Raw genomic sequence first — 14,359 nt, 5'->3', positions numbered from 1 at the left:
AAATATAGTATACCTAAACACACCCCTTGCCCGTTTAGGTCGGGAGAGTTGTTTGTGTTTGGCCTTCTGCCTGTTTGGGTCGGAGGTTGTTTTTAGTGAAGTTTAATTTTCAAAAAAAAAAAAAAATAGTAGTTTAATATAACTTGTTTTCAGTCTCTTGATGCTCACTTTTTTTTCTTTTTGTTCACGCTCCCACAACCAGTGTACCCCCGATCACCCACCACCACCTCTATCTTTGTCGTTGCCTCCAACTCCACCGCAAACACCATTATTGCTATCCAATCCTACTAGCAGTCCACTACAAGAATGGAAGGCGTTTAGCGGCGACACCATTAGCGGCGACAGGCCAAATGTCGCCGATATTGGTCGATCCGCGTCCCGGAAGCTGAAACCAAACCCCAGCCCTTGATCAAAATCCTGATCTAACGGTTGGGGAATTAAAACATATTAGCGGCGACAAGAACATATCAATACCAGCGACATTTGGCCTCCGCTAAAAGTATGTGTCAGAACATTAAACCCTAGCCACACAAACCTTATCTCTGGTCAACCCTTTACCGGTGACATATATCAATACCGGCGACACTTCGTCGCCGCTAATGGTGAAACGATACAGCGCCATTTTTTCCCCTTTTCTTCACTTTTTCCCCCAAAAACTCGAGCGAACCGCCGGATTTCAGCGAATTTCGACCAAATCGGTAAGTAAAGCTTTGTTTTTGTTACATTTCTTCTTTATTTTGTAATATACATATGATAGGCTTTAATTTTTTTATATTTTTGTGTGTTTTTGTGTTTATGGTACTGAAATCGGATCATCACCATCACTTCTCCGATCACCACCGTCACTTCTCCGGTCACCACCTCGTCTACGCGGTTTACATCTCTTGGAAACTTGAAAATACGGTTAGTTTTATATGTATTTTTTTCAAAGTTTAGAAATTGAATATTTTTTTGTTTAGGTATGTAAATGTATAATGTAGGTGTTTGTTAGTATGTCGAATGTATAATGTAGGTTTATTTGGGGAAAATATGTATATGAAAATCTATGTATTTGTGTATGTAGGTGTATGTAAGCATGTATGTGGGTATTAAGTGTATGAATGAATGTATGTATGTAGGTGTATGTTAGTATGTTGGTGAAAAATGTGTATGTTAGTTTGTATGTTTGTATAAAGTATGCAAATGTGTATGTAAGTATGTATAAATTTTATGGTTTTGGTCAAATTGTATAAGAAAATCTATGTATTTGTGTATGTAGGTGTATGTAAGCATGTATGTGGGTATGTAAGTGTATGAATGAATGTATGTATTTAGGTGTATGTTATAGTATGTTGGTGAAAAATGTGTATGTTAGTATGTATGTTTGTATAAAGTATGCAAATGTGTATGTGAGTATGCATAAATGTTGTGGTTTTAGTCAAAATGTGTGTTTGGTCATGTTTGAAAAAAAAATATGTTTAAGTTGATAATTTCTATGTTTATATATGTTTGTATAAAGTATGTAAATGGTGTATGTAAGGATGAATGTTTGTATGTTTATGTAGGTGTATGTAAGCATGTATGTGGGTTTGTAAGTCTATAAATAAAGTACGTGTTAATGTGCATACATTATGTTTAAGTTTCATGATTTCTATGTTCATGGTCATGTTTGCAAAAAAAAATATGTTTAAGTTGATAATTTCTATGTTTATGTTTAGGTTTGAGAAAAAAAATATATTTGAGATGATAATTTGAATGTTGTTTATGTGTAGGTTTGAAAAAAAAAGTTTAAGTTTGATAATTTGTATGTTTGTGTTTAGGTTTGAAAACATTTATATTTATATTTGACAAATATATATTAGTTAGGAAATACCCTCCTTGAATTAAAATTATCATTTAAAACATAACAAACATAGAAAATACCCGCCAAAATTGAAATCACCATTTAAAACAAAAGAAGCTAAGAAAATACCCGCCCGAAATTTAAACATAACGAGCTTAGAAATACCCGCCCGTGTCTTGTTAATCCTAAATTAGATTCTCTTTCATTTGCATAATGCCTATCGATAAAAGCTGGATTGATTCCCCACGTCATTCACCTCACTACAAGCAAGGACTCAAGTCTTTTATCGAGATGTGTGAAAGAGTGATAAAAAACCACGATGAAGTTAGATGTCCGTGTACCCTATGTAAAAATTCCGGCTTAATAAACATGGCAGAAATGAAATACCATTTGCGTATTAACAGTTTTTGGAAGGAATACACGACGTGGACCTTTCACGGGGAAACGACTCCAATTGCCGTAGTAAACGATGTTGCGCCACAAGACGGTATGGGAAATATTATTGAAGACATTAGGGGGGAGCGTATGGAAGAAGATACTGTAGGTCCAGGTTTCGGGACCGAAACCGTGATTTTCTGTTTATGTTCAAAGATGGAAGAGATAAGAGAGGATAAACATAACAAACTTTGTATTAATCCGGTAGTAAACATTACAAGTCGGCCCGGTTACATGACAACCGAACTAATACCAAAGAAGTATACATCCGGGGAGAAACCAAGTGGTGATTTCTCCCGGTGAGGTCTCAGACCTCCATTCTCTCTCTAGCACACACTTGTGCTCTCACTCTTGTGTTGCAAATGACAAAGTGTTGGTATTTATACCAAAACAAACACTGCAGGTCGAAGGATCAGACTGACTGGTCGAAACATCATCCTTCGATCAGACAGTCTTCGAAAGATACTCACATACCTCGAATGATATCCTTCGATATCCTTCGAGGTCCATCCTTCGATGGGTATCTTTCGAGCTCATCGAAGGATATTCATAATCCTTCGATGCCTTATCCTTCGACACCAATAACAACACAGCAACTTTGTCTAGCAACACACACACACAGTCAAACCAACAACCCTCTCGTTTGACCACTTCAAACGAGCGGGTCTATACACGTTCGTTTGACCGTTTCACTAACTATTACAAATTCAGCATAAAATAATAACTAATCTATTCGACAAGCATCGGACACAAAATCTGCATCAACAAATTCCCCCTTGTCCGTTGCTGTCGAATGCTGAAAATGCAATTGCAATCAATCTTCAGCCAAGTATTCATCTTCTCTGTGTAGACAAATTCCCCCTTGACCGATGATCCAGGTAAGTAGCATCCTGATGCTCATTGTATAAGATTTCCCCCTCAAAGTACGCGTATCCGTGTTGAGTGTTGTGCAATTTCCTCAAAAGGATCAATTGACCGATCTTCCGCTGATCTTCCAATACTCCAACCGGCATATGATAAAGGTTCCATTCTTAAACAACTGCATCAAGTCTTGATCTTCAAGTGTCTGTGCAAAACATTCCACGCTGAACCGTTTGAATCACCAGAAGATCATAAACTCTACCACCTGTGATTGCGTTTAGAATTTTACCGAAGAAATTCAACATTTGAAAATTTTTATCCCCCCATTTCTTTGGCAAAATCTCTAAACCTTAACAGATTCTTTCCACTTCAAAGAAACTGTCGTCAAATATTCACCAATTCCCTCCACCAAGCGGAACTGTTGTGTTTGGCCCATAATAGTCACGTTACCATGTTTGTCATTGCATCGGTAACCGTGACTACCCCACATTTTCAAACATCAAGTCTTCATCATCTCTTGTGTTCATCATGCTGCATCACCCCGCGTGTTCCCAAATCCCGTACGAATTTTGATGTTGAAACTTTGAAGCCCGGTATGAATAATCCTTGCGAACACCCGACCCGACTCCAAGTGAATTAAATGATTAACCCCAACACACTGTCTGAGTTCATAAAATTCCACAACACCTGGATCCTTCGAAACATCTGCATCAAACGAAAGATAAACACCAAGACAGCTTCGAAAGATGATCTTTCGAAGTCTTTCGAGCACATGTCACATATCTTTCGAGCATCTTTCGAGCACATGTCACAGATCTTTCGAACACCTTTCGAAGTTGGACATGGCTGATCCTTCGTACACCTCAGACTTGATCCTTCGAAGTCTTTTTGATCCTTCGAAGAACTGATGATCTTTCGAGCACTCCTGTTCATCTTTCGAATCTCCTTGATCGAAGGATGATCTTTCGAGGTCGAAAGATATCTTTCGATGGTTCTGACACAAGGACAGAAAGTACGACAGGTTGGTGAAAAGTTGATGTGGTAGGTGACCAACTTTCGCACATTTCGAAGCATGAAAATTTGAATTTTGAATTTTGTTTCATCCTTCGAAAAACTGTTCAATCTTTCGAGGACAAACAGCATCTTTCGAAATTTTAAGCTGTCAAGAACATCAAGAACACGGAGGACTGTTCATCTGCAGATCTGACCGAAAACACTTGTACACGTTGTTTTGATGAAGAAAACTTGAGTATTTTAGAGAAAAACATAAAACCCAACACCCGGTTTAGCACAGATCTGGATATCCGGGTCCAGATCTGGGTTTTTCTCATTTTCACTTTTTTACATCTTGAACAAAAACCCACAAAAATCACAGATCTAGAGCACATGTGACTTAGTAAACGGTTAGTTTTACTAAATCGGGCACCATGGCTCTGATACCAATTGTAGGTCCAGGTTTCGGGATCCAATCCGTGATTTTCATGATAATGTTCAAAGATGGAAGAGATAAGAGAGATGATAACAAACAAACTTTGTATTAATCCGGTAGTAAACATTACAAGTCGGCCCGGTTACATGACAACCGAACTAATACCAAAGAAGTATACATCCGGGGAGAAACCAAGTGGTGATTTCTCCCGGTGAGGTCTCAGACCTCCATTCTCTCTCTAGCACACACTTGTGCTCTCACTCTTGTGTTGCAAATGACAAAGTGTTGGTATTTATACCAAAACAAACACTGCAGGTCGAAGGATCAGACTGACTGGTCGAAACATCATCCTTCGATCAGACAGTCTTCGAAAGATACTCACATACCTCGAATGATATCCTTCGATATCCTTCGAGGTCCATCCTTCGATGGGTATCTTTCGAGCTCATCGAAGGATATTCATAATCCTTCGATGCCTTATCCTTCGATGGGTCCATCCTTCAAGGGGGAGTTTGTTGGTGCACTTGTGTCTGTACTTTGTCTGTATTCGGTCTGATATAAACGATGTCCTGATTTGTATTGTAAGTTGACCAAGTTAACCATCCTCCGGTGTGACTTGGACAACAGTTGAAAGATGTTCTGATCGAAGGATAGCCTCGAAGGATACACCTGATCCTTCGAGGTGATCGAAAGATATGGTTCGACCATGGTTCGACCATTAGACCTCGAAGGATGATCCTTCGAGGTCCATGCTGATCTTTCGTGTAACATGTGGTCGACAGATGATCCTTCGGACCATCTGTCGAATCCTTCGAGCAGACATGCTGAGCTGGGTATATATACCCATGCATGTGTTGAGTGTGAGTTAGTTCTGGAGTTCTGCCATTTTCACACACCCGAGAGATAGAAGCTTAGAGAGCATTCTGCCCAGAACTCACTCACACACTTAGAGAGTTTATAGAACACTTCTGTAAACATTGAGCTTGTAACCGAACCCTCATTGCATTAATACAAGTTGTGTTAATCGGTGAATCTTTGTGTGTTTGTTTCTCTACTTGCTACTAACTCGGTTTGCTTGCTAGCTTGGATTCCGCACTCGCTAGTAGGTTTGTATAACAAGGTTTAGGTTCGTAATCCTCCGCGAAACAGGGACCTGCAGATACGTACCTAAACCAAGAGAACTCGAATGGAGATAGTAGCGGTGTTGTTGATGATTTGAAGACCTGGTAAAGGAAGATTGGTTTGGCATATGAGATGATAGATGTGTGCACAAATGATTGTGCTCTCTTTTGGAAAGAAAACGAGTCCTTACAAAATTGTCTCGTTTGTAATGAGAGTCGATGGGTCGATAAAGACATAAAAGGCACGAAGGTGGCTCGTAAGGTGTTACGATACTTTCCTTTGACGCCTAGACTACGACGTTTGTATTGTTCAAGGCACACAGCAAAAGATATGATATGGCATAGTACCGGACGATCGGAAGATGAGACTATGCGTCATCCAGTTGATGGATCTTCATGGCAAGACTTTGATAAAAAGTACCCAAACTTCGTGATGGAGCCACGAAATGTTCGCTTTGGGCTTGCAGCTGAAGGTTTTAATCCCTTTAACAACTGTAGTGGATCCTCAACTCATAGCACGTGGCCGGTTATACTCACCACATACAATCTGCCTCCCTGGCTATGCATGCGAGAGTCCACATTCATGTTGACCTTTTTAATTCCTGGCCCTAAATCACCTGGGAAAGACATGGACATTTTTCTTAGACCGTTAGTGGATGAGCTTAAGCAATTGTGGCAGTCAGGTATACGTACTAAAGACACAACAACAAACACATACTTCACAATGAAGGCGGCGCTGTTATGGACCATAAATGACTTTCCAGCCCGTAGTATTCCATCAGGTTGGAGCGGACATGTCATGCCCAACTTGTAACCAAGACACTCCTTCCATACGTGTAACTGGTAAATGTGCTTATGTTGGTCATTGCCGGTTCTTAGATGCCAACCATCCTTGGAGAACAAGTCTCGACTTTAACGAGAGACCCGAGACACGAGACCCTGTTAGACAGTTTAGCCCAGCTGACATAGAAGCTCAACTCGGTCATTTAATTAATCATCTACCAGGCAAGCATCCAGCTTTTGGAGGTGGGAGGATAACCCGGTCAGATTTCGAGTTGAACTGGTCCAAACGAAGCATATTTTTTGAACTTGAGTATTGGTCTTCTCTGCAGCTGAAACATAACTTAGATGTAATGCATATAGAGAAAAATGTGTGCGACAGCTTGCTTGGTACTCTTCTAATAATCGATAAGAGCAAAGACACGCCAAATGCGCGGCCCGACTTGGAAAAACTAAACATTCAGCCGACACAATAGCTGAAACAATCGGGTGGCAAGTTCTTTAGTCCCCACCTAAAGTACTCATTCAAGTCCGATGATCGAAAACTTTTTTGTCAGTTTATAAAAAATGTTAAACTACCAGATGGGTTAGGATCTAATATCAGTAAGAGGGTGACAGATAACAATGCTAACATTACCGGGTTGAAATCTCATGACTGTCATATCCTCATGCAACGTTTGATACCGATTGGGGTTAGAGGGCTTTTGACTAAAGATACATCTACACCAATAGTAGACCTTTGTATGTTCTTTAAGCAACTTTGCTCTAGAACACTATCGGTGGATGATATGAAGAAAGCAAAGGATGACATTGTTACCATCTTATGCAAGTTAGAGATGATCTATCCACCTACGTTTTTTGACATTATGGGTCATTTACTTATGCATTTACCTGATGAAGCGATTGCGGGAGGTCCAGTAGCTTTTAGATGGATGTATCCATTTGAAAGGTACATGAAAAAACTAAAGAACTATGTCAAAAACTAAAGAACTATGTTAATCATCGAAAAATTTGGGATCGGCCATTAAGTGATGACCGCGTCAATAAGGTTCAAAATGTTGACAAAGGCTTAGAAGATATTGACATTGTCGACAACAACTCTTCATCTGACTGTCCACTTGTCATTGACTTGACCTAATACTTTCAAATTGGATCTTCTCATGTTACTGCGGGTGACCTTCAATTGAAGTTGATCCCCCAACGGCTACCGTCGATGAAGTGTTTGAGGTCGAGACTGATTGTGATGAGGTCAAGGCTGATTGTGATGAGGACGATCCCGATTATGTGGAGTCTGACTAAAAGAAAAGTTATTGTAATTTATATTAATTTGTATTTGATAAACACTTGTTTGAAATATTTATTTGAATTTGAGTTACACTTGTTGTACTTTCCCTTAATTTCTATTAGATACACATGCTGTAACATTTGTAACTTTTTAGGGATTATGTTTTTGAAGGGGTAAGGTCCCAAAAACCTCATAAAAAGGATTTGAGACCATACCACAAACTGGCCTTTCAACCTATTAACCTTGCGCGGCCGCGCATTGGTCTTACAAAAGGGAGAAAGTAATCAACAATTTATAGTCGCGCGCCCAAAGGAAAGCATAAAATCCTTGCGCCTTCTTCCATTAGCAAAGGATTAAAATCCTGAAGATCAATACTTCTGCCCAAATATCCAAACTTGGATATTATCTTGCCCAGACTTGGGATTTATACATCTGTGTCCACACAGTAAGGTGTCACACTAGATTACAGCAGTAATCCTCTAGAAAGAATATGATCGTGCACCACCCAGACGGTTACAACCGTCTGGACAAGTGTCATTACCACAGGCATCCCTGAAACCACAACGAAAGCATGCAATTGGAGAATGATCTCCACTTAATCACTTTCCACGTGGTAATCCCCCAGCCATAGATCAAACCACGATCCGTGTGCATTCACATCGGATCGAGGCAACTTAACGTGGGATCAAAGAACTTAACGGAAGAAAATATAACCGCTACAGCGTTAGCATCTTCCATCATCTTTTCAATAACAGGTTTTCCCTCCCAAACTCCCGGTTATAAATACGAGAACTGTCCACGTATAAACTCAGATCACACTCACTTCTCAAATACTTTCTCTTCTCCATTACCAATACTTATTCTCACACCGGAGTCGGGTCAAGGAGAGAACCCTCTTCTCCCCTTGGCGAGGCTAACGATGCTCTTTTTTGCAGAATCATCGGAGAAGAAGTTCGGCAGCAACTGAATCAACCGAGAGAGAGCTAACCCTTTTATGCGGATTCAAACCCCCTAGATATTTCGGTTCCGACCATTTATCTAGTGTTTCTTCATTGGCGCCCACCGTTTTCTCAGTTTTTCTAGTTTCTACCTCGTTTCGATTCAGTTCATTCCATTTTTCTGTTCTTGCACATGGCAGAAAATTCGTCTTCTCACCGGCAACCTGGTCCTCGACCAAAAGTCGGAAACAATTTCCAAATAGAAGGATCCCCAGAACATTGGGTTAACAGATGCCAAGCTGCTTTAGACACAATCGTTATGCAAATCGCCAGATCTGATTTCCCAAACATCAGATCTGGAAGAGAAATCAATACTACAGAATTGGACCCACCAACACCACGTTGGGGGGACATCCAACCCAGCCAATCCAGAGATAGCAGTTACCAGAAACAAATACACATGGTTCAAGGAGGTCCGTCACGAAGACCAAATAAACGAAACTATGATCAACATTGGAGAGAACAGCAAGTCGTGTTCCCTGTTGTTCCTGGGGGCCCTCAGGAATAACGACCAGTGATTATCACTGGTATTTTCGGTCATTACCGAACGGACTATATGTTCATAGATCCAGGAAGCTCGATGGACATCATATACGAACAGTGCTTTAAACAGCTCGATTCAGAAGATAAAGCAAGTTTTGAACCGGTCGATTTTCCCCTCACCGGATTCTGTAATGAAGCTGTATTCCCATTAGGGCAAATCGCTTTCCCGGTGACTTTATCAGATGGCAAACATTCACGAACAGTTACAGTCAATTTCATGGTCATGCCAGCAACATCACGTCATGATGTTTTGCTCCGGAGAAGGTCACAAAGAGAATTCAGCATGATCACTTCCATTCCACATGCTGCTTGTGGATTTCCGACAGAAATCGGAGTTGCAATTCTCTATTCAAGCAAAGAAGTCATGTCCGTGGACGATGAACCACCAGCAAAGGTAGTCAAATCTTCGGCAGCAAACGAACCAGAGAAATGGGTTCTGAACAACGAATACCCAGAGCAGACCATTCTGCTAGGACAAGCCATTTCACCAGCAACACGCATACAACTGAAAGAGTTGTTGTCTACCAACAAAGATATATTTGCCTGGTGCCCAGCAGACATGACTGGAGTTCCACGCGACATCGCGCAACATTGTCTAAACATCAAACCATCAGTAGAACCTGTTGCTCAGGGGAGGCGCAGCTTCAGTGAAGAAAAAGCAAAAGCAATGGACGAGCAAGTGACAGAGTTACTCAATGCGGGAATCTTGCGCGAAGTGAAATACCATACATGGGTTGCCAACCCAGTGATGGTACAAAAACATAGCGGCGGGTGGAGAATATGTGTCGACTTCAAGGACCTAAACAAAGCATGCCCCAAAGATTGCTACGCGCTCCCAGAGATAGACAAAAAAGTCGACTCTCTAACATCATTCAGATGGAAATGCTTTCTCGACTGTTATAAGGGTTATCACCAGGTCCAGATGAAAAAAGAAGACGAAGACAAAACCGCGTTCCGCACAGATAAAGGCATCTACTGCTACACGAAAATGCCGTTTGGCTTGCGCAACGCAGACGCAACTTATCAACGCCTAATGGACACAGTCTTTAGCGGGGATACTGGCAAAACTGTCGAAGTATACATGGATGACCTCGTCATCATGAGCCATGAAGAGGAGACAATGCTCAACAATATCCAGCGCACGTTCGATTCCTTACGTAGCGTGAACTTAAAACTTAACCCGACAAAATGCTCCTTCGGCATGGAAGAAGGAAAATTTTTGGGTTTCATAGTTACAAGAGACGGCTTTAAGGTTAATCCAGAAAAAGTGCAGGCCATCCAGCTAATGCCATCACCTGCAACAGTCAAAGAAATGCAAAGGCTCGCTGGACGATTAGCAGCTCTGAACAGATTTTTGGCTAATCATGCGGCAAAATCTTATCCATTTATCAGTACGCTGCGAAACTGCGGAAAGAAAACTCCTTTTCAATGGACGCCTGAAGCAGAAGCAGCATTCAAGCAAATGAAAGAATGTTTAATTCAGCTGCCAACACTGACCGCGCCAAAAGAAAAAGAACCGTTAATCTTATATCTGTCAGCCGCGGAAGTAGCGGTAGGCGCAGTATTAATGGTAGAACGGGAAAATATCCAGACTCCAATCTACTATATCAGCAAAATGCTCACTGGCCCCGAAACTCGTTACTCAATGATAGAAAAATTGGTTCTAACACTAATACACGCATCCAGACGCTTGCGCAGGTACTTCTCAAGCCATGTCATCACAGTTCTCACGAATTATCATTTAGGCCAAATCTTGTCAAAACCTGATGTGGCGGGAAGATTAGTTAAATGGGCCATTGAGCTGGGAGGCTACAACATTTTTTACAGACCAAGACCAGCAATCAAAGGGCAAGTTCTAGCAGACTTTGCCACTGAAGTTCCCATCGATAAAATACAAGAATGTGAGGCAATCCAGAACCCAACACCTGTTTTCGACGACAGAGTCTGGACCTTACACACAGATGGTGCTTCCAATGATGATGGAGCAGGAGCAGGCCTCCGATTAGTCAGTCCGGATAATCACGAACTTACATATGCCATACGCTTAGATTTCCAAAGTACCAGCAATGAAGCAGAATACAAAGCATTTTTAGCAGGTCTCCGTCTAGCACTCAAAATGGGGGCAAGAAACCTTGAAGCCAACGTTGACTCAAAGCTAGTAGCCGAACAAGTTAACGGTCGTTATGATGCGAAAGGGGAAGCTATGGCGTTGTACCTTGAACAAGCGCGGATGTTAATCAGCCAATTTCAAACATTCAAAGTTAATCACATAAACAGAAGCGAGAACAAGCACGCTGACGCGCTAAGCAAGTTAGCTGCTACCAGCTTTAAGCACTTACCAAAGGAGGTACGCATAGAGGTATTATCCAACCCTTCCATTCATCTCAAGCAAGTAAGCGTCATAGAAATGGGAGATTCATCCTGGATGTCTCCAATCATCTTGTACCTTCAACACGGAAAACTTCCGGAAGGAAAGGCAGAAGCTCGAAAAATACAACACAAAGCAATAAATTACGAGATGGCGGATGGCGTCCTTTATCGAAAATCATTCATGGGCCCATCACTACGCTGTGTTGATAAAACAGACGCCCAATACCTAGTCAGAGAAATCCACGAGGGATTATGCGGGATACACGCGGGACCGCGCATGGTCGTGGCAAAAATAATGAGTGCCGGATACTACTGGTCAGGAATGCACATGGACGCAGTTGATCTATTAAGAAGATGCGAGGCATGTCAACGCCACGCACCAAAGACATTCCGACCCAAAAATCCGCTAATTCCCGTTACTTCCGCCTGGCCATTCCAACAGTGGGGCATCGATCTTGTTGGCCCATTTCCTGACGCGCCGGGTGCAGTAAAATTCATCATCGTCGCGGTGGATTACTTCACAAAATGGGTGGAAGCTAAAGCTTTGGCCTCAACAACAGCAATGGTAATCCGCAAATTTATATGGGAACATATCATTTGCATATATGGATTACCATTGCGCATTATTTCCGACAATGGTACAAACTTCGCCACAGAAGATCTTCAAAAATGGTTCAAAGAAATGAAGATCGAGCACAACTTTGCCTCCGTTGCGCATCCTCAAGCGAACGGTCAGGTAGAAAGCGTAAACAAACAAATCGTTGACGGCATAAAAGCGCGACTTGGGACAGCGCGCAGAGGGTGGGTTGACGAACTTCCCAGCATCCTCTGGGTGCATCGAACAATGCCAAAGACTAGCACCGGCGAAACTCCGTTCAGTCTAGTCTATGGGTCTGAGGCCGTCATTCCAGCTGAGATAGGTTTACCGTCACCGCGCATGATAGCCATGGAAAAACAGAACAATGAACAAGAGCGAAGAATGGATTTGGATCTTCTGGAAGAGAGGCGTGAGAACGCCGCCATAACGGAAGCAAGGTACAAATCCAAGCTCGAAAAATATTACAATGCGCGCGTGCGTGTTTGCACCTTCATCCCCGGCGATTTTGTCTTGCGCGACAATGAGGCCTCAAACGCTGAAAAGCCCGGCAAATTAGCGCCAAGATGGGAAGGACCATACGTCATTAACGAGGACCTAGGCAAGGGGGCATATACCCTAAAAAAGATCGATGGGACCCTAGTCCCCCGCACCTGGAACGCACAACAGTTGCGCAGGTGTTACATATGAACCAAGTCTACAAAAGCGGAAAGAACATACAGGCAATGTATTTCTTTATTATGTCTTGTATCACAAGCCTTGCGCTCTTATCAATGAAAACATCATTTTTACTTATATCACTGTTTATTACAAATTGCATGTAATTTCTTTGGTTCACGTGAAAACAATATGGTCAAACATTGTACACCTCATGAACAGTCTAAAACAGGCAAGCTGTTGTGCCTTTTAGACAAACGTTCACACATGAGCACAATACCATCCCTCATTCGCCTTACCTATCCAAAAGTAATTATACACATGCAACATATTGTAATCCACACATACAAGAATTAAACCCTACGGGAGTAGAAGTATATCACAGTATACATCATCAAAAAAGTGTAACATCAACACTTAACAAGATCATAGCAATGATCTTCAAAAAATTGTCCAGTACCAAAAACTTACAAAAAGCATTAACAAAAGACGAAAACTGGTCCTAAGGTTAAACACCTAACCAGCATCGGAATCATCATCAACAACAGACACCTGCTCACTCCGACGAATTTTCCGGCGTTGATACACTAACCGGCATTCTCCTTTTTGAAGCATCGGGAACCGAGCCATCAACCCATCGACATCCAACACAATACTAGCACCAGCAGTAACATCCGTATGCTGAAGAGCCTTGCAGTCAGAATCAACAACCACCGGAGAAACAGGTTTTACCAGATTCTTTACCGGAATAGTAGTGAGTGCGGTGAACAAGAAATAAGTATAAGACCTTCAGCAGCTTCATACACCCTAAAAACATCCAGCAAGAGACGAGTATGGTAAGAACGTTTCATCTTTTTTGATAAGAATCAACTAGGAGACAAGGTATCTCGAAAATACATATATATAAAGAGAACTCAACCTCGAGAAAGGAGAAACCTACCCATCATTAACTGTCAGAATTACATCACATCCAAACGGCGCTACAGGAACCAGGGTCATTTCCTCATTAATGAAGTCTGACAAGCGCCACTACAAATCTCAAGACCAAAGAGAAAAATACCCACTCTTACTGCCAGTTGACGTCATTACATGTCAAAGCATGATTACAAAGTCACGTTTTTTCCCTTTTCCAACAAAATAAAGCTTCCAAGAGAAGATTTCTTACGTCTCGCGGCCAAAAAGCATTTCCCTCTCATAAGTCCAATGCTCCACTTATTTGCATAAGTACAACACTAGACTGGGGGGACTTGAAGGGGTAAGGTCCCAAAAACCTCATAAAAAGGATTTGAGACCATACCACAAACTGGCCTTTCAACCTTTTAACCTTGCGCGGCCGCGCATTGGTCTTACAAAAGGGAGAAAGTAATCAACAATTTATAGTCGCGCGCCCAAAGGAAAGCATAAAATCCTTGCGCCTTCTTCCATTAGCAAAGGATTAAAATCCTGAAGATCAATACTTCTGC

At 41.7% G+C, this 14,359-nt stretch overlaps 1 protein-coding gene across 1 annotated transcript; it reads left to right on the top strand.

The window, feature by feature from the left end:
• The first annotated feature begins 9,311 nt into the window (after window positions 1-9,311).
• On the top strand, window positions 9,312-12,929 carry LOC110888951. The gene is made up of 2 exons (XM_022136444.1): window positions 9,312-12,126; window positions 12,301-12,929. The coding sequence occupies exons 1-2, from the start codon at window positions 9,312-9,314 to the stop codon at window positions 12,927-12,929; spliced, it is 3,444 nt and encodes a 1,147-aa protein (XP_021992136.1).
• The last annotated feature ends 1,430 nt before the right edge of the window (window positions 12,930-14,359 follow it).

Source organism: Helianthus annuus, chromosome 11, assembly GCF_002127325.2.
Source record: "Helianthus annuus cultivar XRQ/B chromosome 11, HanXRQr2.0-SUNRISE, whole genome shotgun sequence".
NCBI classification, from domain to species: domain Eukaryota; kingdom Viridiplantae; phylum Streptophyta; class Magnoliopsida; order Asterales; family Asteraceae; genus Helianthus; species Helianthus annuus.
This window is presented reverse-complemented; position numbering and strand designations above follow the sequence as displayed.